Source organism: Dreissena polymorpha, chromosome 10, assembly GCF_020536995.1.
Source record: "Dreissena polymorpha isolate Duluth1 chromosome 10, UMN_Dpol_1.0, whole genome shotgun sequence".
In the NCBI taxonomy this organism is placed as follows: Eukaryota; Metazoa; Mollusca; class Bivalvia; order Myida; family Dreissenidae; genus Dreissena; species Dreissena polymorpha.
The window spans coordinates 48,583,313-48,610,439 of record NC_068364.1 but is presented as its reverse complement, the minus strand read 5'-3'; the positions used below and the strand labels follow the sequence as shown (position 1 = coordinate 48,610,439).

Sequence of the window (27,127 nt, the reverse complement as noted above, 5' to 3'; positions counted from 1 at the left end):
TCTAGTGTACTGGTAACACAATGGCCCAGTGGATGTGGATAATAACATGGTTAGTAAACTGTGTGCGGATATCTAGTGTACTGGTAACACAATGGCCCAGTGGATGTGGATAATAACATGGTTAGTAAACTGTGTGCGGATATCTAATGTACTGGTAACACAATGGCCCAGTGGATGTGGATAATAACATGGTTAGTAAACTGTGTGCGGATATCTAGTGTACTGGTAACACAATGGCCCAGTGGATGTGGATAATAACATGGTTAGTAAACTGTGTGCAGATATCTAGTGTACTGGTAACACAATGGCCCAGTGGATGTGGATAATAACATGGTTAGTAAACTGTGTGCGGATATCTAGTGTACTGGTAACACAATGGCCCAGTGGATGTGGATAATAACATGGTTAGTAAACTGTGTGCGGATATCTAGTGTACTGGTAACACAATGGCCCAGTGGATGTGGATAATAAAATGGTTAGTAAACTGTGTGCGGATATCTAGTGTACTGGTAACACAATGGCCCAGTGGATGTGGATAATAACATGGTTAGTAAACTGTGTGCAGATATCTAGTGTACTGGTAACACAATGGCCCAGTGGATGTGGATAATAACATGGTTAGTAAACTGTGTGCGGATATCTAGTGTACTGGTAACACAATGGCCCAGTGGATGTGGATAATAACATGGTTAGTAAACTGTGTGCGGATATCTAGTGTACTGGTAACACAATGACCCAGTGGATGTGGATAATAACATGGTTAGTAAACTGTGTGCGGATATCTAGTGTACTGGTAACACAATGGCCCAGTGGATGTGGATAATAACATGGTTAGTAAACTGTGTGCGGATATCTAGTGTACTGGTAACACAATGGCCCAGTGGATGTGGATAATAACATGGTTAGTAAACTGTGTGCGGATATCTAGTGTACTGGTAACACAATGGCCCAGTGGATGTGGATAATAACATGGTTAGTAAACTGTGTGCGGATATCTAGTGTACTGGTAACACAATGGCCCAGTGGATGTGGATAATAACATGGTTAGTAAACTGTGTGCGGATATCTAGTGTACTGGTAACACAATGGCCCAGTGGATGTGGATAATAACATGGTTAGTAAACTGTGTGCGGATATCTAGTGTACTGGTAACACAATGACCCAGTGGATGTGGATAATAACACGGTTAGTAAACTGTGTGCGGATATCTAGTGTACTGGTAACACAATGGCCCAGTGGATGTGGATAATAACATGGTTAGTAATCTGTGTGCGTATATCTAGTGTACTGGTAACACAATGACCCAGTGGATGTGGATAATAACATGGTTAGTAAACTGTGTGCGGATATCTAGTGTACTGGTAACACAATGGCCCAGTGGATGTGGATAATAACATGGTTAGTAAACTGTGTGCGGATATCTAGTGTACTGGTAACACAATGACCCAGTGGATGTGGATAATAACATGGTTAGTAAACTGTGTGCGGATATCTAGTGTACTGGTAACACAATGGCCCAGTGGATGTGGATAATAACATGGTTAGTAAACTGTGTGCGGATATCTAGTGTACTGGTAACACAATGACCCAGTGGATGTGGATAATAACATGGTTAGTAAACTGTGTGCGGATATCTAGTGTACTGGTAACACAATGGCCCAGTGGATGTGGATAATAACATGGTTAGTAAACTGTGTGCGGATATCTAGTGTACTGGTAACACAATGGCCCAGTGGATGTGGATAATAACATGGTTAGTAAACTGTGTGCGGATATCTAGTGTACTGGTAACACAATGGCCCAGTGGATGTGGATAATAACATGGTTAGTAAACTGTGTGCGGATATCTAGTGTACTGGTAACACAATGACCCAGTGGATGTGGATAATAACATGGTTAGTAAACTGTGTGCGGATATCTAGTGTACTGGTAACACAATGGCCCAGTGGATGTGGATAATAACATGGTTAGTAAACTGTGTGCGGATATCTAGTGTACTGGTAACACAATGGCCCAGTGGATGTGGATAATAACATGGTTAGTAAACTGTGTGCGGATATCTAGTGTACTGGTAACACAATGGCCCAGTGGATGTGGATAATAACATGGTTAGTAAACTGTGTGCGGATATCTAGTGCAATAATAACATGGTTAGTAAACTGTGTGCAGATATCTAGTGCAATAATAACATGGTTAGTAAACTGTGTGCGGATATCTAGTGCAATAATAACATGGTTAGTGAACTGTGTGCAGATATCTAGTGCAATAATAACATGGTTAGTAAACTGTGTGCAGATATCTAGTGCAATAATAACATGGTTAGTAAACTGTGTGCAGATATCTAGTGCAATAATAACATGGTTAGTAAACTGTGTGCGGATATCTAGTGCAATAATAACATGGTTAGTAAACTGTGTGGGGATATCTAGTGCAATAATAACATGGTTAGTAAACTGTGTGCGGATATCTATTGCAATAATAACATGGTTAGTAAACTGTGTGCAGATATCTAGTGCAATAATAACATGGTTAGTAAACTGTGTGCGGATATCTAGTGCAATAATAACATGGTTAGTAAACTGTGTGCGGATATCTAGTGCAATAATAACATGGTTAGTAAACTGTGTGCGGATATCTAGTGCAATAATAACATGGTTAGTAAACTGTGTGCGGATATCTAGTGCAATAATAACATGGTTAGTAAACTGTGTGCGGATATCTAGTGCAATAATAACATGGTTAGTAAACTGTGTGCGGATATCTAGTGCAATGAGCCTTGTTTCGAGAAAACTGGGCATATTGATGTGTGCAAAGTGTCATCCCAGATTAGCCTGTGTAGTTACGGGCCAAATATTTCCGCCTAGAAGAGATTTTTGTGTAGAAGAGATCTTCTTTGCAGGAAAAAATCCATAAATAGAAAATGTGAAAAAATCAATAAATAGAAAATGTGAAAAAAATCAATAAATAGAAAATGTTAAAAAATCCATAAATAGAAAATGTGAAAAAATCCATACATAGAAAATGTTGTGCCTGATTAGCCTGTGCGAACTTCACTCGATTATCTGTGAAGACACTTTATGCATATTCAGTAAGCACAGTTTTTCACGCAACAAAGCTTATACTAAATGTGGATCTGTAGTCTTGTGGTAACAAATTGGCCCAGAACTTAGGGTTGGTAGGCTTGATCCCCATTCAACCTTAATCTACTAACTTGTCCTTTGTCACACCTAATGTAGTGCTATAAAATGATGCCAATAAAATATTGGATTCATATGAACCTTGTTGTAAGGAAACTGAGCTTAATTGAGTCGCGTTCTGAGAAAACTGGGTTTAATGCTTGTGCGGAAATGGCTTCCCAGATCAGCCTGTGCAGTCCGCACAGGCTAATCAGAGACGACTCTTTCAGCTTTTATGGTATTTTTATTTTAAAGGAAGTCCCTCTTTATTGAAAATCAAGTTTAGGCGGAAAGTGTCGTCTCTGATATGCCTGTGCAGACTGCACATGCTAATCTGGGATGACACTTTATGTACATGCATTAAGCCCATTTTTCTCAGAACAAGGCTCAATGAATTTGTGGTAAGTGTTGGCATAAACTGTATTTGTGTTTAGAACAGACTTCCTTTAAATTAAAAACTCCATAAGAAGCAGAAAGGGTTGTCCCTGATTAGCCTACGCAAACTGCACAGGCTAATCTGGGACAACAGTTTACACACATGCACTAAGCCCAGTTTTTTTCCAGAACGAGGCTAAAATGTTTAACCTTGATTTAACATGATTGTTTATCGGTTCCAGGCATCAGAAGACGGTGGCCTTCACATTGCTGTGGTCCCCAAGGAAGAAGACAGGGTGGGTTTCCACTTTTAACCCTTGCAGCGCTGGAACCGAATTTTAAAGGCCTTTGCAAACAGTTTGGATCCCGATTAGACTCCACAGAATGTGGCTCTCATCAGGATTCAAACTGTTTGCCATTCTGATAGCATTATTTGAAAAAAATTGGGAAAAAATGCTACCGTAATTACTCTATTTTTTCGGAAACTTTAAGTTTCGGACACCCCTTTTATTAGCAAAAATAATTATTTTTCCAGACTAAATTTTTTGGACACATGAGTTTTCTTCCATAGTAAATGTCTCTAAGTTTTCGGACAGTATATTTTACAGCACTATTTTACCAAATTTCGGTCCTGTTTTCGATATCTAATGACACTTTGATCATGGGGTTTCACAACCAGATTAACATCCTTAAACCTGTCAGGTGCATGCCTGAGGGCAACGGACATTTGTGTTATTGGGTAAATAACCTTGTTAACCGGTATTAAACAATGGTTTCACCCGATAGAATAAGCGTTATGACAATTACCAAGGGTAGTGACAATCAAAAGTTCAATTATCTACCGCAATGGTATTACCCCTTCTCAGTAAACTAACTGTGACAAAAACTAAACGCTTCAAAGTGTGATGCACCCTATTGCAAGTTTTACGAACAATGGAAGGTGTTAGACAACAACTATCGGAAATGAACAAACAAAGTAACTTACAGGTTCATACTAGCGAGTATCAGTACATCACTTGCTTATCTTTGAACTCGTTGGTCAAAGTACAACCTTGTAGTAACTTTCTGTCAAATAAATTAAGCATTAAATATTATTTAAAATGCAGTGCAAGCATATTTAACTGTTAATTTATACTTTACGGTATGGTATTTTACTAGGGGCGTGCTATTACCGGTAGTCGTTGATACAATTGACGCTATTTTCCAACACTCCAATTTTTTGACTAAGTTTTTGGACACCTGTATTTTGTGAATATTTTTCGTATCTAAGTTTTCGGACACGAACAATAATAATTATTTTAAGTGTCCGAAAACATAGAGTAATTACGGTAATTTTAGAAATTCAGCAGACAACATTTTAGCAGATGACAAATTTCCCAGCATGCAAAGGATTAAAGTAATTACCCTTTAAGTCTTTACATCAATTTGATTCCCATTTAGTGTTTGATATTGATATTTTAAATAAGTATTTTTATGCCCGCCTTATTCATCCTTCAAATTGAGTCTTTTAATGATCATGTTTTGAAGAAGGCGGCATATAGAAGTATGTAGAATGTACAAGTGTCCAGATGTTCATTAGACATTTTGGTGTCAGCCACACATTTGCCACATATTTGATTTAAAAAAAAACAGTCAAAAAATGAAAAGGATCATAACAATCCAACTATAAACATTAACTCATCACAGGAACACCACAAGATGAGCCTGATGAGGCGTATACCCCGTGATGCCGAGGCCTGCACCGTACTGGTGGGCTGTGTAGACTACCTCAGCAAACCTGCCATGGCGTTTGTGAGGCTCGCTGAAAAACAGGTGTGTATAACCATTGTAAAGTACCTCAGTAAACCTGCCATGGCGTTTGTGAGGCTTGCTGAAAAACAGGTGTATATAACCATTGTAAAGTACCTCAGCAAACCTGCCATGGCGTTCGTGAGGCTGGCTGAAAAACAGGTGCGTATAACCATTGTAAAGTACAGCAGCAAACCTGCCATGGCATTTGTGAGACTGGCTGAAAAACAGGTGTGTATAACCATTGTAAAGTACCTCAGCAAACCTGCCATGGCATTTGTGAGGCTTGCTGAAAAACAGGTGTGTATAACCATTGTAAAGTACCTCAGCAAACCTGCCATGGCATTTGTGAGGCTGGCTGAAAAACAAGTGCGTATAACCATTGTAGAGTACTGCAGCAAACCTGCCATGGCATTTGTGAGACTGGCTGAAAAACAGGTGTGTATAACCATTGTAAAGTACCTCAGTAAACCTGCCATGGCGTTTGTGAGGCTGGCTGAAAAACAGGTGTGTATAGCCATTGTAAAGTACCTCAGCAAACCTGCCATGGCCTTTGTGAGGCTTGCTGAAAAACAGGTGTGTATAACCATTGTAAAGTACCTCAGCAAACCTGCCATGGCATTTGTTAGGCTGGCTGAAAAACAGGTGCGTATAACCATTGTAAAGTACAGCAGCAAACCTGCCATGGGGTTTGTGAGACTGGCTGAATAACAGGTGTGTATAACCATTGTAAAGTACTGCAGCAAACCTGCCATGGCGTTTGTGATACTGGCTGAAAAACAGGTGTGTATATCCATTGTAAAGTACCTCAGTAAGCCTGCCATGGCATTTGTGGGGCTTGCTGAAAAACAGATGTGTATAACCATTGTAAAGTACCTCAGCAAACCTGCCATGGCATTTGTGAGGTTGGCTGAAAAACAGGTGAGTATAACCATTGTAAAGTACAGCAGCAAACCTTCCATGGCGTTTGTGAGACTGGCTGGAAACAGGTGTGTATAACCATTGTAAAGTACAGCAGCAAACCCGTCATGGCTTTTGTGAGGCTGGCTGAAAAACAGGTGTGTAAAACCATTGTAAAGTACAGCAGCAAACCTTCCATGGCGTTTGTGAGGCTGGCTGGAAACAGGTGTGTATAACCATTGTAAAGTACAGCAGCAAACCCGTCATGGCGTTTGTGAGGCTGGCTGGAAACAGGTGTGTAAAACCATTGTAAAGTACTGCAGCAAACCTGCCATGGCATTTGTGAGGCTGGCTGAAAAACAGGTGACTATAACCATTGTAAAGTACCTCAGCAAACCTGCCATGGCATTTGTGAGACTGGCTAAAAAACAGGTCTGTATAACTATTGTAAAGTACTGCAGCAATTCTGCCATGGCATTTGTGAGGTGGCTGAAAAAACAGGTGTGTATAACCATTGTAAAGTAGATCATTGATACTCAATTAACCTGCCATTGCATTTGTTCCCCAATGAGTGACTTGGTATATTTTTGATGCATTATATCACTTTCATTTGCAAAACGTGCACTTATTTTCAAACAGAAGAACCTTTCACACAAAATGGCTTTTACAACTGTTATCACCCTAACGTACACACTAGCCAATAGACTGACTGACTTTCATAGGGTCAGGTTGAAAGCAACACAACCTTTCTTGCTTAAAAGGACTAATGCAATTAAGGCCAGAATGTTTGTATATAGAAGAAATGCCTTAATTGTGTGTTATTTCAAAAGTAAATCAGTATGTGCTTTATCTGTTATCATTAATTTTGTGTTTGCTCTCAGAACTGTTTCCCCCCCCCCCCCCCCCCCCCCCCCCCCCCCACACACACACACACACATTTGATTATCCAAGTGCCGTTACACAAATAATTTATTTTGTTCCATCTTGAAAAGAGTACTTTCTTATGATTTAATTTTTAAACCATTCATGTTTATTCTTCAAAACAGTCATAAATGTAATGCTATTTCTCATACTTTTCTCATACAGTTTGTGTTATTTGTAAAAAAAAGTTTATTGACATTATTCTATACTTGTATCTCAAACCATTAATTTTTCAGTTATTTCTCAAACCATACATTTTGGGGGTTTTCTTGAACCATACATTTTGTGCTTTTTCTAAATAAATTTATTTATTGTGTGCTATTTCTCAAATAAGTCACTTCTGGTAGTTCTAAAACCATTCATTAATCTTGTTCTATTTTTCAAACATTTTTGTTATGTGTGCTATTTTGATGACAAATCTCTTAATTTTTTCCCACTACTTCTTATTATCAGATTCTGGACAACCTGACTGAAGTACCCCTCCCTGTGCGGTTCCTGTTTGTTCTGCTTGGACCGAAGACAAAGGTGATGGACTATCATGAGGTGGGCCGGTCCATCTCCTCACTCATGTCCAACCAGGTATGCTGACTTATGTACTCTGTTGTTTCTTTATGAATTCCAATGACAAGAGTTTGGTCATAGCGGCTAGCTCAGTTGGTAAAGTGCTAGTCCACAAGTACAAGGACTGCAGTTTCATTTCCCCACCCAAACACATAACTTGCCGTGGTTTTAGTCAGGAAATCTTTTGTATGGCTTTCCTCACCGTACCTCTGATAAAAAAAGCGCAGCTCTCAAGTACTAGCACTAGTAATGGTAAACCATGAAGCTCACCTGGTTCAGCTCTCAGTTACAATCACAAGAAATGGTAAACCATGAAGCTAACCTGGTTCAGCTCTCAGTTGCTAGCACTAGTAATGGTAAACCATGAAGCTAACCCGGTCCAGCTCTCAGTTACTAGCACTAGTAATGGTAAAACCATGAAGCTAACCTGGTCCAGCTCTCAGTTACTAGCACTAGTAATGGTAAACCATGAAGCTAACCTGGTTCAGCTCTCAGTTACTAGCACTAGTAATGGTAAACCATGAAGCTAACCTGGTTCAGCTCTCAGTTGCTAGCACTAGTAATGGTAAATCATGAAGCTAACCTGGTCCAGCTCTCAGTTACTAGCACTAGTAATGGTAAATCATGAAGCTAACCTGGTTCAGCTCTCAGTTGCTAGCACTAGTAATGGTAAATCATGAAGCTAACCTGGTTCAGCTCTCAGTTGCTAGCACTAGTAATGGTAAATCATGAAGCTAACCTGGTCCAGCTCTCAGTTACTAGCACTAGTAATGATAAACCATGAAGCTAACCTGGTTCAGCTCTCAGTTACTAGCACTAGTAATGGTAAAACCATGAAGCTAACCTGGTCCAGCTCTCAGTTGCTAGCACTAGTAATGGTAAACCATGAAGCTAACCTGGTTCAGCTCTCAGTTACTAGCACTAGTAATGGTAAACCATGAAGCTAACCTGGTTCAGCTCTCAGTTACTAGCACTAGTAATGATAAACCATGAAGCTAACCTGGTTCAGCTCTCAGTTACTAGCACTAGTAATGGTAAACCATGAAGCTAACCTGGTCCAGCTCTCAGTTGCTAGCAGTAGTAATGGTAAACCATGAAGCTAACCTGGTCCAGCTCTCAGTTACTAGCACTAGTAATGGTAAACCATGAAGCTAACCTGGTTCAGCTCTCAGTTTCTAGCACTAGTAATGGTAAAACTATGAAGCTAACCTAGTTCAAGTGTGATTTGGTTAAGTGTTTGCTGTGATATGACAGAACAACAGTTGGAAACGACAAAAAAAAAGACTCACTAATCAACCAAGTAAATTGCAGAAAAGACCAAGTAAACATACCTTCTTTCACATTCTTCAGCTGTTGGTTATATTTTCAACTGTTGGTTGTTTTTTGAACTGTGGGTTATTTTTCAGCTGTGGGTCATTTTTTTCAACAGTTGGGTATTTTTTTTGTTGTGGGTTATTTTTTCAACTGTGGGTATTTTTTATGTTGTTATTGTTTTTGCCCTGTCTGTTGGTCTGTTGGTCTGTTGGTTTGCGCCAACTTTAGCATTTGCAATAACTTTTGCAATATTGAAGATAGCAACTTGATATTTGGCATGCATATGTATCTCATGGAGCTGCACATTTTGAGTGGTGAAAGGTCAAGGTCATCCTTCAAGGTCAAAGGTCAAATATATGGGTCAAAATCGCTCATTCAATGTACACTTTTGCAATATGGAAGATAGCAACTTGATATTTGGCATGCATGTGTATCTCATGGAGCTGCACATTTTGAGTGGTGAAAGGTCAAGGTCAAGGTCATCCTTCAAGGTCAGAGGTCAAATATATGTGGCCGAAATCACTCATTTTATGACTTCTTTTGCAATATTGAAGATAGCAACTTGATATTTGGCATGCATGAGTATCTCATGGAGCTGCACATTTTGAGTGGTGAAAGGTCAAGGTCAAGGTCATCCTTCAAGGTCAAATATATGGGTCAAAATTGCTCATGTAATGTCACTTCTGCAATATTGAAGCTAGCAATTTTATATTTGACATGCATGTGTATCTCATGGAGCTGCACATTCTGAGTGGTAAAGGGTCAAGGTCAAGGTCATCCTTCAAGGTCAGAGGTCAAATATATGTGGCCGAAATCGCTCATGTAATGTCACTTCTGCAATATTGAAGCTAGCAACTTTATATTTGACAGGCATGTGTATCTCATGGAGCTGCACATTTTGAGTGGTGAAGGGTCAAGGTCATCCTTCAAGGTCAAACGACATATACGGGGACATAGTGTTTCACAAACACATCTTGTTTAATAGCTGTTTGTTATTTTTTCAACAGTTGGTTGTTTTTTTTAGCTATTGGTTATTTTTTCAATTGTTTGCTGTTTGTTCAGCACTTCCATGAGGTGGCCTATAAAGCTGAGACAAGGTCCGAAATTCTACACGCCATCAACGAATTCCTCAACGAATCTATCGTTCTTCCACCGGGAGATTGGGACCAGAAGACGCTTCTGCCAGTCATGGATATGGCACGGAAACGAGCAAAAATACGGAGAAAAAAGCAGAAGAAGAAGGAAGAACTGCAAAGTAAGGTCTTCATAAAATGCAGATTTATTTATAATTTAAAGGGGATTATTATTTTTTACACAAAATAATACTTGCATTATGCTCATACAAACATGGGGTTTCTGCCATATGCAACCATGCAGCAAAGCTCTAGACAATAGCTACTCGTAAACAGCATAAAACCAGAACAGCCGGCTAGTAACTCTCAGTCTGTTCAGGTTGTATGCTGTTTGCTACAGTCGGAATTTAAGGGTAGGACATGAAGCCTTTAACACTTGAATCTAGTAAGAAAGATCTTTAATTAACTTAAACTTCCTATGGGACTACAAATGTGTAAAAATACTTATCGAAGAAGTACAGGTTAAACCACGAAACCTGAAGTGATTTTATAGTGGGCAGGGTAGCTGCTGGAAAATCTGTGTGACTGCTCAGGCTGCATAGTTCTGAGCTGCCCTCTCTGCATATGTCATATGACCCATTTTTGTATGACATGGCTACTATAACCCTTTGCATGCTGGGAAATTTGTTGTCTGCTAAAATGTCGTCTGCTGAATTTCTAAAATTAGCATTTTCTTCCATTTTTTTCAAAGAATACTATCAGAATAGCAAACAGTTTGGATCCTGATGAGACGCCACGTTTGCAAAGGCCTTCAAAATCTGGTTCCAGCGCTGAAAGGGTTAAGCCCATTCAGAATCATCTGGGTCTGCGCTGTTTGCTTAAATGAATTTCTTTATGAAATATTCTAAATATAGAAATAAATATACTTGACACCCCTAATTTTGGAAATAAATTGATCCAATTTAGAAGGATGGGAGAGTCCACTGGACATAAATGGGTTAATCTATTTGCTCATTTCTTTAATATGAATATCACTTTATTTCCCCGAAGAACTTGGTAAAAAAGGTATAAAAACATGTAAAAGTTGGTGCTTTCTGCATATTTATGCTTAACCCTCTCGGGCACAATAGCAAATTGAAAATGGCTGAATGCAACCAGCATAAAACCAGAACAGCCTGCAAATTGCTCTCAGTCTGTTCAGGTGTTATGCTGTTGGCTGCTCACGGTACCTTTTAGCTGGAAATGAAGCCTTTTAAACTTGAATCTAGAAAGAAAGGTCTTAAATTTAAATTGATTTTCTAAGGGACTATAATTGCGTCCAGGTGCGCATGTGAGTGGTAAAGGGTTAATTTGAAAATTTCTTGGTTTCAGAACTACTTGAAATGGAGACCAAAGACAAGATCCCTATGGACCCGTTGAAGCGTACGGGGCGTCCCTTTGGTGGGCTAATCAATGACATGCGACGAAGGTACCCGCACTACATCAGTGACTTCAAGGACGCGTTGAGCCTCCAGTGTGTCACGGCCTTGACCTTCATATTCTTTGCCTGCCTCTGCCCTTGTATTGCCTTTGGGGGTTTGTACGGTAAGTGTTCGGACCTTTCTGGGAACCTTAAACGTTTAAATGATTCCTACACTTGAGTTTGCATTTACATATGAGTGGCACTGTGGGAAAATGGGGCCTAATGCATGTGTGGAAAGTGTCGTCTAAGATTAGCCCGTGCAGTCTGCACAGAATAATCCACGACGAATCTTTATGCATTTATGAAATTTTTCACTTGTAAAAAAAAAAAAGCGGAAAGTATTGTCCCTGATTAGCGTGTGAAGATAGCTCAGGCTTGTCTTGGACAAAACTATACACATGCATCATTATCCCTTTGCATGCTGGGAAATTTGTCGTCTGCTAAAATGTTGTCTGCTGAATTTCTAAAATTAGCATTTTCTTCATTTTTTTTCAAAGAATACTATCAGAATAGCAAACAGTTTGGATCCTGATGAGACACCACATTCTGTGGCGTCTCATCTGGATCCAAACTGTTTGCAAAGGCCTTCAAAATTCAGTTCCAGCACTGAAAGAGCATTGATCATGTGTATAGGGAATTGTTAGCTTTATTATGTACTAACAAAGCATGTGCTATAAGTGTTTTCTTCATTAATCGATAAACTTACATAATTAGTCTCTTTAACCGTATCTAGTAGAGTCAATAAAAACCATTAACAACAGAAAGGGTAACTGTTTGATATGTTATCCTTTACAAGGCCTGAGTATTTGAGAGCATGATCTAACAAACAGTAATCTTTATATAAAACAGGTTTAAATTCAGTTAATTTAATTCATCTTATTAACAATCATTAAAATGCAAGAAATATTATGAGTTTCTCATTAACAATAGTTGAAAATACAAGAAAAAATATGTAAGTTATTTACAAAGTTTACAATCAAGAAAGATTACAAATGCCTCATTTATATTTATTTAAACGCTAGAAAGGTTATTGTAGGAACTTTAACATTACTTTTCAATATTTTTTAAAAAGTGATTTCTTCAACAATCTTTTAGCTACAATAGGAAATCAAAAGCAACATACTGGAATATGAAAATGTTTTTAAAAGGTTGCAATAAGAAAAAAAATCAATATAAGCTACTTAAATTAAAAAACCATCTCTATCCAGGTTTTTTTATCTGATTTTGGGGAAAGGGCCTGGCCTTTTTTTAGGGGAAAAAATTGCGCGAAATGCCGGATTTTGGGGGGAAAATTATGCAAAACGTCGGATTTTTGGGGAAAATAAGGAAGTCTTAAATAATTAATTTAACATATTTTGCTGTTTTTAAAACAAATTCAAGGCAACATATAATTTAATTATGCAATATGTTATATTTTCTACACTGGATCAGGTTAACTTATGTATTTAAAGTTAAAAAAAAAAAAATGAAGTCGGGGAGAAAATTTACCTGCTGAGGGGAAAAAAATCCGAGGGGAAAGGGCTGATGTTCGGCGGGTCTCAAAGAAGGAAAAAAAAGCCCTGTTATCTGTACTCCTTTTATTACTATTTGATGGTTATTTTTTTACCTCCAGATTGCAAGGTGTAGACCTAACACTGGGGTGGTCCAAGTTTGGATCCGTTTTCTATTACATTCCTAGGTTCCCAAGAAACCAAGCTCTTATTTTGCCCCAGGAGAAAGATTTCATAAAATAGTGCTTAACCCTTTGCATGCTGGGAAATTTGTCGTCTGCTAAAATGTCGTCTGCTGAATTTCTAAAATTAGCATTTTCTTCGATTTTTTTCAAAGAATTTTATCAGAATAGCAAACAGTTTGGATCCTGATGAGACACCACGTTATGTGGCGTCTCATCTGGATCCAAACTGTTTGCAAAGGCCTTTAAAATTCGGTTCCCGCACTGAAAGGGTTAACCCCTTACTGCTCTGCTGAGAAGCAAAGTGAAAATGGCTATGTGCAACAAGCATAAAACCAGAACAAACTGCCATTTACTCGCTTTCTGTTCTGGTTGTATGCTGTTTTCTGCTCATCAGTATATTTGGGTTGGAAATTAAATCTTGTAAGGTCTTTATATGAAATTTTGATTTTCTAAGGGACTACAAATCTGTCAAAATGCGTATTACAGGGGAATAGGAGAAAGTAAATAAAATTAAACTAAGGTCTGATTTGATATTTTATAGAATTAAACTAAGGTCTGATTTATTAGAATTAAACTAAGGTCTGATTTTATATTATGTAGAAATATGTTATAAGGTCTTATTTTATCTTATTTAGAATTATGTTAAGGTCTGATTTTATATTATAAAGAATTAAATTAAGGTCTGATTTTATATTATATAGAATAAAACTAAGGTCTGATTTTATATTATATAGAATTAAACTAAGGTCTGATTTTCTGCTGCTATGTAACCTCAGGTGAGAAGACTTACTCAGAGATCGGTGTTGTGGAGACCATTGTTGCCACGGCTACCACCAACATGGTGTTTGCGGTGTTTTCCGGACAGCCCTTGATCCTCTATGGTGCCACTGGCCCAGTGTTGCTCTTTGAGAAACACCTTTGGATGGTGAGTAGAGTGCCATGACGTGACTGCCTTACCTTGGTTTATTTCGGACTTTTTTCAAGATTTACTAATTAACATTTTTCTCTAAAAAAAATCTTCATTTTTTTATATATATATTTTTCTCCCCCAAAAGTCTAAATTTTCCCAATTGTTTCACAATTTTCATAAAGGTTATCATAGACTCTGTTTTATGTATTTGAAATTGTCCATCAATATGGATGGTGCCATGGAATGGCCTTGCCTTGGATTTAATGGGACTGTGTTGAAGTTTAGCTAATTTCATTGTCTATTGCGCAAAATTAATGTAATATGAAATCCTACTGTTTGAAAACAAAAAATCTAGTTTTACTCTTGGACATTTAATTTTGTTATATATAATCTGTTTGTTATTATTATTTTGTGTATGTGCACTGTTGCTTCACAATAGAACCCTCTTGTTTAGCCTCTTTTGTAATAAGAATATAACAATTTTTGCTTCAAAATTTACAAATGTTCACCAAAATTGCCCTTAAACCTGGAAATAATTCAAGATCACATATTGAGGTCAAAGTAAAGCAACTTTCACATTCAGTGATAGCAACAGCTATTTCTGTAGATTGGTTACCTCCCCTTATCTATCGCATACTCTATATAGGGATCGGTACAAGCTAATTTCACCGGTCAAAAATTTGACGGGTTATTTTTAGAAACATATCAGGGGAAGTAATCTGTTTACCATTTCTGGTTTATTTTCCTGAACTTTTTGACAGCTGACAGGTAGAATATAAGCTCGTTCTAGTCGAATAAGATTCATAATACATATGCAACTCAAATACTACATGATATATAATCCTCGCATTACTTAAAAGTGGAAGTTCTTGATTTGTTAGCATGTGAATCTTGTATAAAAATGTGACGTCACAATGTTTATGTCTACGCGTGGTGTTTCCCGTAAAAATGGTTATAAACCTCGCTCGATTGGTCTCGCGTTTTCCAATTTAAATCGCCGTTACATTAGCCTGTACCTGTTGTATATTATAGTCAACGGTTATATTCAACAGGGAACCAGTTAACTATTTCTGGCACATTTGCCTATAGTTTGAGCTTCTGGGCAATTTGGGCTAAGTGCATGTGCGCTAAGTGTCGTCCAAGATTAGCCTGTGAAGTCCACGCAGGCTAATCAGTGATAACACATTCCACTCTTACAGAATTTTCTGTTTCAAGAAAGTCTCTTCTTACCGAAAGTCAAGATTAACCCTTTCAGTGCGGGAACCGAATTTTGAAGGTCTTTGCAAACAGTTTGGATCCAGATGAGATGCCACAGAACGTGGCGGAGACGCCACAGAACGTGGCGTCTCATCAGGATCCAAACTGTTTGCTATTCTGATAGTATTCTTCAAAAAAAATCGAAGAAAATGCTAATTTTAGAAATTCAGCAGACGACATTTTAGCCGAGGACAAATTTCCCAGCATGCAAAGGGTTAGGTGGAAAATGTCATCCCTGGTAAGCTTTTACGGACTCCACAGACTAATCTGGGATGACAGTTTACACACAGTCATGTATTAACCCTTTGCATGCTGGGAAATTTGTCGTCTGCTAAAATGAAGTCTGCTGAATTTATACAATTAGCATTTTTTTCGATTTAAAAAAAAAAAAAAAATCAGAATAGCAAACAGTTTGGATCCAGATGAGAAGCCATGTTTTGTGGCGTCTCATCTGGATCCAAATCCAAACTGTTTGCAAAGGCCTTCAAAATTCGGTTCCCGCACTGAAAGAGTTAAGGCCAGCTTTCATACTTAGAATCAAAATGAAAATGACCACGTGCATACAGCATAAAACCAGACCAGCCTGCCAGTAGCTTGCAGCCTGTTCAGGTTTTATGCTGTTTGCTGCTCCTCAGTATCTAAGGTTTGGAGATGACGCCTTTCAAACTTGAATGTAGTAAGAAAACTTTTAAATTTAGCTTTCTATGCAACTACAAAAGTGTCAAAATACATATCTAACCCTTTCAGTGCTGGAACCGAATTTTGAAGGCCTTTGCAAACAGTTTGGATTTGGATCCAGATGAGACGCCACAAAACATGGCGTCTCATCAGGATCCAAACTGTTTGCTATTCTGATAGTATTCTTTGAATTTTTTTTTTTGAAGAAAATGCTTATTTTACAAACTCAGCAGATGACATTTTAGCAGACGACAGATTTCCCAGCATGCAAAGGGTTAAGTGATAAAGTGTTAAGGCCAGCTTTCACAGAACAAGGCTCATTAGCCCTTTGCATGCTGGGAAATTTGTCGTCTGCTAAAATGTCGTCTGCTGAATTTCTAAAATTAGCAGTTTCTTCGATTTTTTTCAAAGAATACTATCAGAATAGCAAACAGTTTGGATCCTGATGAGACGCCACGTTCTGTGGCGTCTCATCTGGATCCAAACTGTTCGCAAAAGCCTTCAAAATTCTGTTCCCGCACTAAAGAGTTAGTATCTGTCTGATTTCAGTTCTGTAAGGAATACGGCATAGAATTCCTGACCTGGCGTGTATGGATTGGCATATGGGTGTTCATAATCACAGCCATCGTCATCGCAGCAGAGGGCAGCTTCATCGTGAAGTACATCACGCGATTCACCGAAGAAGTGTTCGCCATTCTTATTTCTCTAATCTTCATCAACGAAGTGATACAGAAAATAATTCAGGTACATAAACATACAGTAAGATTGCTTTCATTTCGTAGTTACTAAATGTTTGAGTATTTTGCAGTGTAAACAGCATGAGAATTTGTTTCTCAGCAAATGTGTTTACACAAATTATGAAAAAAAAATAGTTAGAATTTAGGAACCCGTTACTTTGGTTGTCGTGTAATGAATGCTAAAAGTGTTTAGACACTTAACTTTAGCAAACAATCAGTTTGACTTTACCTGACAAGAAACATAAAAGTATGAAGAATATTGTGCTCAAAATGAATTTATTTAGTTTGGTTATTTCCTGTGTCCCGCTGTCAGGAATTTGTGTATAAATATCTTTTAAAGGCTTTATTAGAAGCATTTAGTTTATTATATACTTGTCGGTCTTCATAGTTAGAAACTGCTATCAACATCTTAGGAAATGGACTTAAATTTACGAGTGTCTCAATAAGCCTCAGGCTTTCACATGCAGTCAACCTATATAAAACTACATGTATAATCTGTATACCTTGAATGATTTCAATCTATATAAAGCTATAATCTGTATACCTTGAATGATTTCAATCTATATAAAGCTATAATCTGTATACCTTGAATGATTTCAATCTATATAAAGCTATAATCTGTATACCTTGAATGATTTCAATCTATATAAAGCTATAATCTGTATACCTTGAATGATTTCAATCTATATAAAGCTATAATCTGTATACCTTGAATGATTTCAACCTATATAAAGCTATAATCTGTATACCTTGAATGATTTCAACCTATATAAAGCTATAATCTGTACACCTTGAATGATTTTGGTAATTTTACAGCATTTAAAAAGTAACTATATCTGTCATTATAAGTAATAAAAACCAATGATGAAAATGACTGACAATGTATACTATCAATGTCCTCTTTTATAAACACCATGGTGTTAATGCCTGATAAAAACAAATAATTTACCGATTAATCACCTATAAGGTGTCAAAAACAATACTAGTACACTTAAGAAGTAAAAGCGGGTTATTAATCGGGGGCAATAAACTAATGAGCCATTGCCTGGTTTTAACCAGACAGAGCTTGAATAGCAAATTTGATTGTGAACTTATAGAAACTTTTTTTTTTCCAATGTAGAGACAAATTACCTCATACCCAAAAATAGTGACATCTCACAGCCCAAAAGCATAACTGGCATGTAGGGATATGACACCAATTCAAAGAAAACTATACAATGTGGATTTTCCAGTTCTGGTCACTGTTTTTTATGCCCCCGAAGGAGGGCATATAGTGATCGGACAGTCCGTCTGTCCATCTTTCCGTCACACTTTGTGTTTAGGTTTCGTGTTTAGGTTTCGAAAAATGCTCATAACTTCTATGTCCTTTCACATAGCAACTTGATATTTGGCATGCAAGTGTATCTCATGGAGCTGCCAAAGGCCAGAAGAGCTAATGGGATAGCGTGGTTTCCGTCCATCCGTGTGTGCGTGCATGTGTTAGACTTTTTCTTGTTTACGCGATAAAGTCCACAGTTTTCATTCGATTCTTTTCAAACTTGTTCAGTGTCTTTATATTAATGAGGACTCAAACCCTATTGAAAATGGGTTTCATCAGAGTAAAAAGTCCAGAATTATCTCCCCTTGAATTTGAGACAATTGTGAAATAAGGCTTGTTTATGCAATAAAGTCCACAGTTTTCATCCAATTATTTCCGAACTTGCACAGTGTCTTTATCTGAATGATGAGTCAAATTAATTAACCCTATTGAAAATTAGCAATATCGGAGTTATAAGTCCAGAATTATCTCCCCTTGATTTTGAGATAAAGGCCATAATTTTCATCCAATTCTTGGCAAACTTGCACAGTCCATTGACATATTGCTTTCATATTTTGCAAACTTCTTTACCAACATGACCCCAATCTATAAACAAGAGCAGACAACTGTATCAAGCATTTTTTAAGAATTATAACCCTTTTTCCATTTACTATATGCATATTACTTTAGTTACATTTCCATAACTTCTTTATTTATGATCAGATTTTATTAATACTTTAACAAAACAATACTTATCTGAATACCACAATGGAATCCACCAAAACAATACCCCATGCCCCAACCCAGAATCCCTGCCTCCCCCCCCCATATTGTTTTTCCTTTTTTTTTATTTTTGAAAGATCATCTAATTAATGACCACACTCAACATTATACCCCTCCTCTCACCCCCCCTACCCCACCCCAAATAATTTTTTTGTTCCTTTTTTATTTTTGAAAGATCATCTAATAAATGACCACACCCCACATTATACCCCCCTCTCACCCCCCCTATCCCACCCCCAAATAATTTTTTTTTTGTTCCTTTTTTATTTTTGAAAGATCGTCTAATAAATTATTTATGAACAATTTCCCCATTCTGGCTTACGCTATACTGTCAAGCATTCAAATAGTCGAGCGCGCTGTCCTCTGACAGCTCTTGTTTAAAACGAGCTATATCAAAGCAATAAGTCCAGAATGACTTTCCCTTGCATATGAGAAAATTTTGAAATCCTGCTTGTTTACGCAATTAATTCCTCAGTTTTCATTCAATTATTTCCAAATTTGCACAGTATCTTTATATCAATGAGGACTTGAACCCTATTGAATATGAGCAGTATTGGAGAAATAAGTACACAATAATCTCCCCTTGAATTTGAGAAAATTCTCCTTGTTTGCGCGATTAAGTACACAGTTTCCATCTTATTCTTTCCAAACTTGCACAGTGTTTATAGCAGCAGAGCAATTCAGGCCCTCATGGGCCTCTTGTTGTTTTTTTAACTTCAATTGAGAATTTTTGAATCCAATTTGGGAAAAATATAGATGTTTTGCCATTGGAAATGGGTCCCCCTACAGGCCCAAAATTTGATATTTAAAAAAGTGCTGCCTTCTGAATACCATTTACACATTTCATTCCTCAGGTATACAAAGATCACCCTCTGAGAGGCAAAGAGTTCTACTGTAACAACCTAAACTCGAATCACTCAGAGGACCTCGAAAACATCACCAACCTCATAGCCAACATATCAACCAGCACATTCGTACCGACGCCATACCGATCTGATGATGTCATGTTAGGGTTAAACTCCACTCTGAGCTCACATTCCACTCACAGCACGGTGCATGGGACGTCCCATTACAGTGAGAAGGCAAACTTCAACGAGCCCAACACGGCCCTGCTGTCGACCATTCTCATATTGGGAACGTTCTTTATTGCATACTTTCTCAGGATTTTTAGGAATAGCAGATTTCTTGGACGAAGTGTAAGTCCCGGTTTTTTTTGCCCACAATTTTATTTGTTCCAATAAATACATTGAACTGTTATTTCTGAGCGAAGTAGGAATGGAACTATGTAATCATTTACCTGATTTACCTGCAAAATTAACCCATTTATTCCTAGTGGACTCTCCCATCTTCTAAATTGGATCAATTTATTTCCAAAATTAGGTATGTCTAATATATTTATTTCTATATTTAGAATATTTCTTACAGAAATTCCTTTAAGCAAACAGCGCAGACCCAGATGAGACGCCGCATTATGCGGCGTCTCATCTGGGTCTACGCTGTTTGCAATGTCCTTTTTTCAGGACGCTAGGCATAAATGGGTTCAAAGAGTGCTTGTTATTATTAATAGACAAATTCTGGTAAAATTGCAAATTACTGTAAACAAATTTAGAGTTATTTAGTATAGGGGAAAATCTGTCTGGTAGCATAATAGGAAGTTAAAAATAAAAACATTTGGGGTAAAAATAAGGTAATTTGATTTCTTTCAGTAATTACGGTATCTTGATTTTGTTTCAGGCCCGGAGAGCCCTTGGCGATTTTGGAATCTTTCTGGCAATTATTTTGATGGTCCTCTTTGACTATATCTGTGCAGACACATACACTCAGGTACGCTTAATTGGCCTTAACTTACTTATAATTAGCATTTTGTGAAATAATGGTATTATGCTCCCCCTCGCCATCAAAGAAGCATTGCTTACACTTGTCGGTTGGTCTGTCAATATTTAATCCAGGTTATAATCTGGATCACAAGCATCCAAAACTAGATAATCAGTCAGTTTCAACAATTTTTTTTTAATTCTCTAGAGACCACACGCATGACTTAATCTAGATGAAGCTTGGTCAGAGTGCATATCTTGAAGATGTCTAGGCAGAGTTGAATCTTGGTCACATGTTTTACAAAAAACAAGGTCATTTAGTTAAATTTAAGAATGACATTCTAACCACATTATTACATTATAACTTAATCTTGATGACACTTGTTCAGAGGGATTATCTTTACAATATGTGTCTTGTTCTGACAAAACTGGGCTTAATGCATGTGTGTAAAGTGTCATCCCAGATTAGCCTGTGCAGTCCGCACATGCTAATCAGGGACGACACTTTCCGCCTAAACTGGATTTTCGGCAAGGAGGGACTTCCTTGAAACTAAAAATACCATAAAAGCGGAAAGTGTCGTCCCAGATAAGCCTTAGCGGACTGCACAGGCTAATCTGGGACAACACTTTACGCACATGCATTATGCCCAGTTTTCACAGAACAAGACAAATATCTAGGCCAAGATTGACTCTTAGACACATAAGACTAGGTGTCAAGATGACATCATAGAAAAACCTAGTTACTTAAAAGAGAGGCCAATTGTATTACTTGTAAGCTTTTTAAATATGGTCAGAATGGGTGTCCTCATGACAACATGTAGGTTAAGTTTGAAAATTGTTGATGGGCGTGAAAAATTTTCTTAGCCAAACCAAATAACTTATTTTAAATAAAAAAAATTGCTTTGCTGTGAGATTACTGGGCGTGATACGACCTTTATTAGCCTGTGCAGTCTGCACAGGCTACCCAGGGAAGACACTTTCCCCTTTTATTGTATTTTTCATTTAAAGAAAGTCTCCTTGCAAAAATCCAGTTAATACCAGAAAGTGTCATCCCTAAAAAGCCTTTTCTTGGGGGGGGGGGGGGGGGCACATGCATTCAACCCCTTTTTACCAGGGCTAGGCTGAAATGTTTTTGTTGTTTTCAGAAACTTGCAATGCCAACAGAGATAACCACCCATACAGGGGGCCAGTCAAATTGGTTTGTGAACCCGATGGGAGTGAAGGAGCCCATGAAAATCGTGCTGATGATATCTGCCGTGATTCCAGCCTTCCTGATCTTCCTACTGCTCTTCCTAGAGCTGCAGCTTACTCAGTAAGATGGCCACCACTAGAAATGGCCCCATTAGTGCAAAATGGTACTATTTGCCTCCTAATTTCAATGTTGCATGGTACCTTTTTGCACCAATGGGTCGAAATGGTGCAGGGTTTTTCGCTCACCTGAGCACAACATGCTCATGGTGTCAGAAATTTTGTTATAATCTTTCGTCAGTAGTTTGTTGTCAGTTATATGTTGTCTTTGGTCATTATACAGAATAAAAAACATAGCATCCTGGGCCCAAGGCAGTTTTTAGCTAGGCTGTTTTCGGAGCAAACCAGAGGTATTGTCATAGCCAGCTCGTCGTGTCGTCCCCTGTCCCCAGTAGGCATCGTGCTAAAACCTTAACATTGGCTCTAAAATCTAAGTGCTTCAGACTACAACTTTGAAACTTCATATGAGTTCTACACGCCACACCCATTTTTAGGTCACTAGGTCAAAGGTCAAGGTCACTGTGACCTTTAAAAAAATTAATCTGACAAGCTTTCATTAACATTGGCTCTAAAATCTAAGTGCTTCAGCCTACAACTTTGAAACTTCATATGAAGCTGCACCTTGATGAGTTCTACACGCCACACCCATTTTTAGGTCACTAGGTCAAAGGTCAAGATCACTGTGACCTCTATAAAAAAATAAAAATCCTCTGACAAGCTTTCATTTATTCAAAACTGCACCCGCAGTCGAGCGTTGGTACCCATTATGCGGTGCTCTTGTTCTTACGTTGCTATAGGTACATGCTGATAATACACTTAAAGTCACAACTTTAGGCCCAATTTTTTTCAAAAATTAGTTTTAACAAAATCTCAAAGTCTTAAAGCGTTTACAAAACAATGTTAAAGTTGCTCAGAACAGTTCAATTCCTTCAGAGCTCTCTTATTAATTAAGTGCGTAATTAAATCAGTTCTCATCAGTACAGTTAATTGACATATGCAACTAAAATCTTGGCAAATCTTCATAAAAGGTTGCTGCTTTATGACAGTGATGTTATTACAGACTTGCATGTTATCGATTTTTTATATATTCCAACTTAAAAATAACTCTCTATGTTATTTTAATGTCATAAATACATACCTGCTATCCCTAGCTATACCTTTCAAGGTGGGTTATCTTCTCCAGAAATCTTCAAGTGCCGGAATTCGGCCACCTCTCTAACTGAAAACAGATCAGGTTTAACATAGTACAATGTAACCTTACCGGAAATCAAGAATCGTAACTCATCTTACTTTTCTGGAGACACACTGTGCAGATCGCCATTTTTTAAATTTTGACTTTGTTCAATTCTGCGTGGTGGATTTGGGTTTGAAATGGATGAATTGTATAATTTATCGTTTTTACTTCATTCAGAAATCTTTTCATGTATTATTTTGTTGATAATGAATTGTTTTTCACATTTTGCTGGGTTTTTACATATGCTCATGAATTGAGCACGAGGATTTCGTGATTTATGTCAACAAGTTATTGACTATATTATGCAGTGTAAATAATTTGTTTAACTAAATATTTCAGTTATTTTGTGCGTTTTACGCTGTTTTCTTACGTGGATTCTTTTCTTTTTTTAATTTCAGAATAAGAATGAATTTACAAACTAGAGGTTCACGTGGTCACATTAAGGATTTGTGGGATTCCCACAATACTTATTTGTTATGTACTAATTGTACCTTTGATCATATATGCTCTGTTTGTAGTGCGTGGGACGATGCGACGTGGCACAAAGCAATTCATCGCAGAACATTTCTGAGCAGAAAACGTGCAGATCAGAAATTCCCGGTGACTTTACAGACTACAGACGAGTATTTGCAGCATCAGTCACCGGGTATAGGGCAAGATGAAGATCGTACTATGCTAACTTCGTTAGAAAGTCGATCAACATCAGACCATATGGTGACAACCGTCAGCCGGTCTTTGCCCGATGGCATTGGTCAAGGACTACGGCCAATGCCACACCATTTGGCAGCCGCCATACGGTCATTGCCTGGTGACAACACTGGTCATAGTATGACTGGTACGTCACCGGGTAACGGACCAGTCACCGGGGACCGGTCCGGTCGCCGGTCCATGGCACAAGTCACCGGTCTGTAGTACCGGTCACTGGGGACCGGTCCTGTCACCGGTCCGAGGTCACCAGGGACCGGTCCGGTCACCGGGGACCAGTCCGGTCACCGGTCCATGGTACCGGTCACGGGGGACCAGTCCAGTCATCGGTCAATACCACCGGTCACCAGGGACCGGTCCAATCACCGGTCAAAACTACCAGTTACCGATCAATACCACCGGTCACGGGTCATCAGGGACCGTTCCGGTCACCGGTCATCTATCAACAGTGACCGGTCCGGTCACCGGTCAATACCACCGGTCAAGGTCACCAAGGTCCGGTCACCGGTCAATCCTACCGGTCACCGGTCAATACTACAGGTCACAGTTCACCGGTCATTGTTCGAGAAAGAGACATCGATCATCATCATCGATATATTCCTCCTCTTCTTCTTCAAAGGCATCTGAGTCGTCAACTAGTACTGAAAATAGAGGTAGACGTCGTACACGATTTCCTTAATCGTGAAGTCCTCATTCACGGCGTCGATATGATCGATACCGATCATCTCGAGACTCTAGGAGACGTTATTCTAGGAGATGTCATTCCCATCGAAGCCAATCTGTTTCTCGGCATTGTAAGGATAAACCTCGTAGTCATGCTTCACGTAGACAGTGTCGCTCTGACTACCCTTATCCTACACAGTACTATCCTGTCTCGGATTGTAATGTTGCTGTACCCTATGTACCAGATCCAGTTTCCAGTTTAACATTTACAAATGTTGCTGTGACTGGTACTACTTCGTAGACCTTGTCTTCTGGTGTTTTTCTCACCCCTACAGATACTTACTCTGCTCCACGGGTATCGGCTACGTTACCTATTCGGGTACCTCCTGCTACGGTACCGTCTAATCCGGACACGTTATGGCTTCAAGATTCGTATGGACAATTCGTACCAGTCAATCCTGATAATTTACTGTCATCTTCCAGTTTTAGTTGTCAGGGTGTTGATTGTGTAGATGGGCATTCATCATTACCAGATACTCGCAATCTGGTGCATGATAATCGACCTTGTATTTCCACTTATGTTTCCGCTGATTCTATACACACTGCTGGTGTTGTAGACAATGAGGCGGATTCAGAGGCAGATTCCAATGATGACACTTATCAATATTTGTCATCAATTAATTAGATCTATGAACTAATATTTCAACTCTTGGTGATGATTATTGCCCAAGACCTGCAGAGATGTCTACTAATTCGACGATCTCTATCACGGAAAATAAGTTCATACATTTGATCCCAACAGGCTTTCTAAGGCTACTTCTCGCCTTGATACCCGCCTTCCTATTGGTTTCTACTGTCTTATCAGTTTTTCAATCTTTGGAATCAGCTAATAAGACCATTCCTAAAGAGGAGAACTGTGGAAGGTGCCTAAGGTTCTATCTGATCAAAAGCATAATGAACGTACTAGAAGCTACAAGCGTTCTGTACCAGATCCAACTTCCAGCTTGGATTTTGCCAAATTACCAGTTCAGGATCTTGACATCAATAAGCTGTTGCTTAATATGCCTACTTCTTCAACTTCTGTTTCTGTTCCTTATTCAATGTTGGAACATTGGGAAGTGAGAGAACGCAGATCTTTAGGTCTTACCAACCAGATAGATCTCATGCTAGCAACTATTTTGCAGTTTGTGTGTGATTGATCGGACTCGGTTCCTGAAGAACTTCATGATTTGTTAATTCATCTTTCACGAACAACATTGTTCCTTTCACATAATGCTGCTTCTTCAATGTTGGAGATGCTAAGGATTCGTAGAGATCTTATCCTTTCTTCTTTAACTAAATATTTTCTATTAGAACCGCACTTCTCTCATCAGGATTTCTTTTCGGTGGAAGGATACAAGACGCAATTTCAGCGGACAAGATGATCAACTTCATGCTTCTTTAGCTAGAAACAACTCTGGATAACGCCAAGGGGCCTTTAAGCGACCTGTTTCTAGACCAATGGCAAATCCAGTAGTTAAGAGGGATAAGAGGAATAACCTTTTCTCTAAAAGGCCTTCCTTGAATCCTCGGTCAGTTCCTAACAAACATTCTTCATTCAACAGACCTTCTGTTTCTCAGAAATTGTCTTTAAAGAAATCTGGTAGACAGAACAAGTCTCAGCCGGTTAAGAGTTATTCCAAACCTTTTACCGGCAAGGGTGGACCTCCTGCTTACCAGCCCTAGGTACCTACCCTTTCTACCGCCTTCTCATCCGATGCCGGAAATACCAGTAGGGGCCAGACTTCTACATTTTTCAAATCGTTGGCTTCGTATTTTTAAGGACGCTTGGGATCATTATCTCGTTACTGAAGGCCTGACTTTTCAATTCGAAAACAGACCTCCACTCTCTCGCGTCCCTGTAGAGCTGGTATCTCCGCATCCACAGATTCCAGAGTCCATTCTCGTTCTTTTGGAAAAACAGGTGGTAGAAAGGGTTACAGACCCTTATTCTCCAGGATTCTACAGTCGTCTTTTTCTTGTTCATATGAAAAATTGTTCCTGAAGACCAGTGATAGACTTAAAAGTTTTCAACACGTTTCTACTCAAACCAACTTTCAAGATGGAGACTCCTTCCTTCATAAGGAATTCCATCAAACCTCTGCACTGGGGGGTTTTCTTGGACCTGGAAGATGCGTGCTTCCATGTTCCTATACACCCCAAGTACCTTCGTTTTGCATTTCGAGGCCAGGTATACCAGTTCCGAGGGATGCCAATTGGGTAGGCAACAGCCCCTCTAGTCTTTACCAAGCTTATGGCTACAGTAGGAGCACATCTCCGTGTTCACAGTATTCTGCTTCTTTAGTACTTTGACGATTGGCTGTTACACCAGCTCGAGCGTCAATTGCTTCTGCAACATCTGGACTTTTTTTGGAAGGAACTTCTATTATTAGGGCTTCTTTTAAATGCATACAAATCAGACCTCAGTCCATCTCAAGATTTCACTTTTGTGGGAATGAACTTCTTGACTCACATCAAAAAGGTCAAAGTGTCTCGTCAACATATATCAGACCTTCT

General features: G+C 38.6%; 1 protein-coding gene across 3 annotated transcripts in view; it reads left to right on the top strand.

The window, feature by feature from the left end:
• LOC127847525 (anion exchange protein 2-like) overlaps nucleotides 1-27,127 on the top strand; it is a 317,475-nt gene that overhangs the window by 271,051 nt on the left and 19,297 nt on the right. For all 3 annotated transcript variants that reach the window (XM_052379532.1, XM_052379530.1, XM_052379531.1), the window contains 10 exons: nucleotides 3,794-3,847; nucleotides 5,238-5,363; nucleotides 7,614-7,739; nucleotides 10,098-10,290; nucleotides 11,480-11,692; nucleotides 14,022-14,170; nucleotides 16,640-16,834; nucleotides 19,762-20,103; nucleotides 20,642-20,731; nucleotides 21,867-22,033. In XM_052379532.1, the coding sequence (XP_052235492.1) occupies nucleotides 3,794-3,847; nucleotides 5,238-5,363; nucleotides 7,614-7,739; nucleotides 10,098-10,290; nucleotides 11,480-11,692; nucleotides 14,022-14,170; nucleotides 16,640-16,834; nucleotides 19,762-20,103; nucleotides 20,642-20,731; nucleotides 21,867-22,033 (1,655 nt within the window). The remainder of the gene's footprint in view (nucleotides 1-3,793; nucleotides 3,848-5,237; nucleotides 5,364-7,613; nucleotides 7,740-10,097; nucleotides 10,291-11,479; nucleotides 11,693-14,021; nucleotides 14,171-16,639; nucleotides 16,835-19,761; nucleotides 20,104-20,641; nucleotides 20,732-21,866; nucleotides 22,034-27,127) is intronic.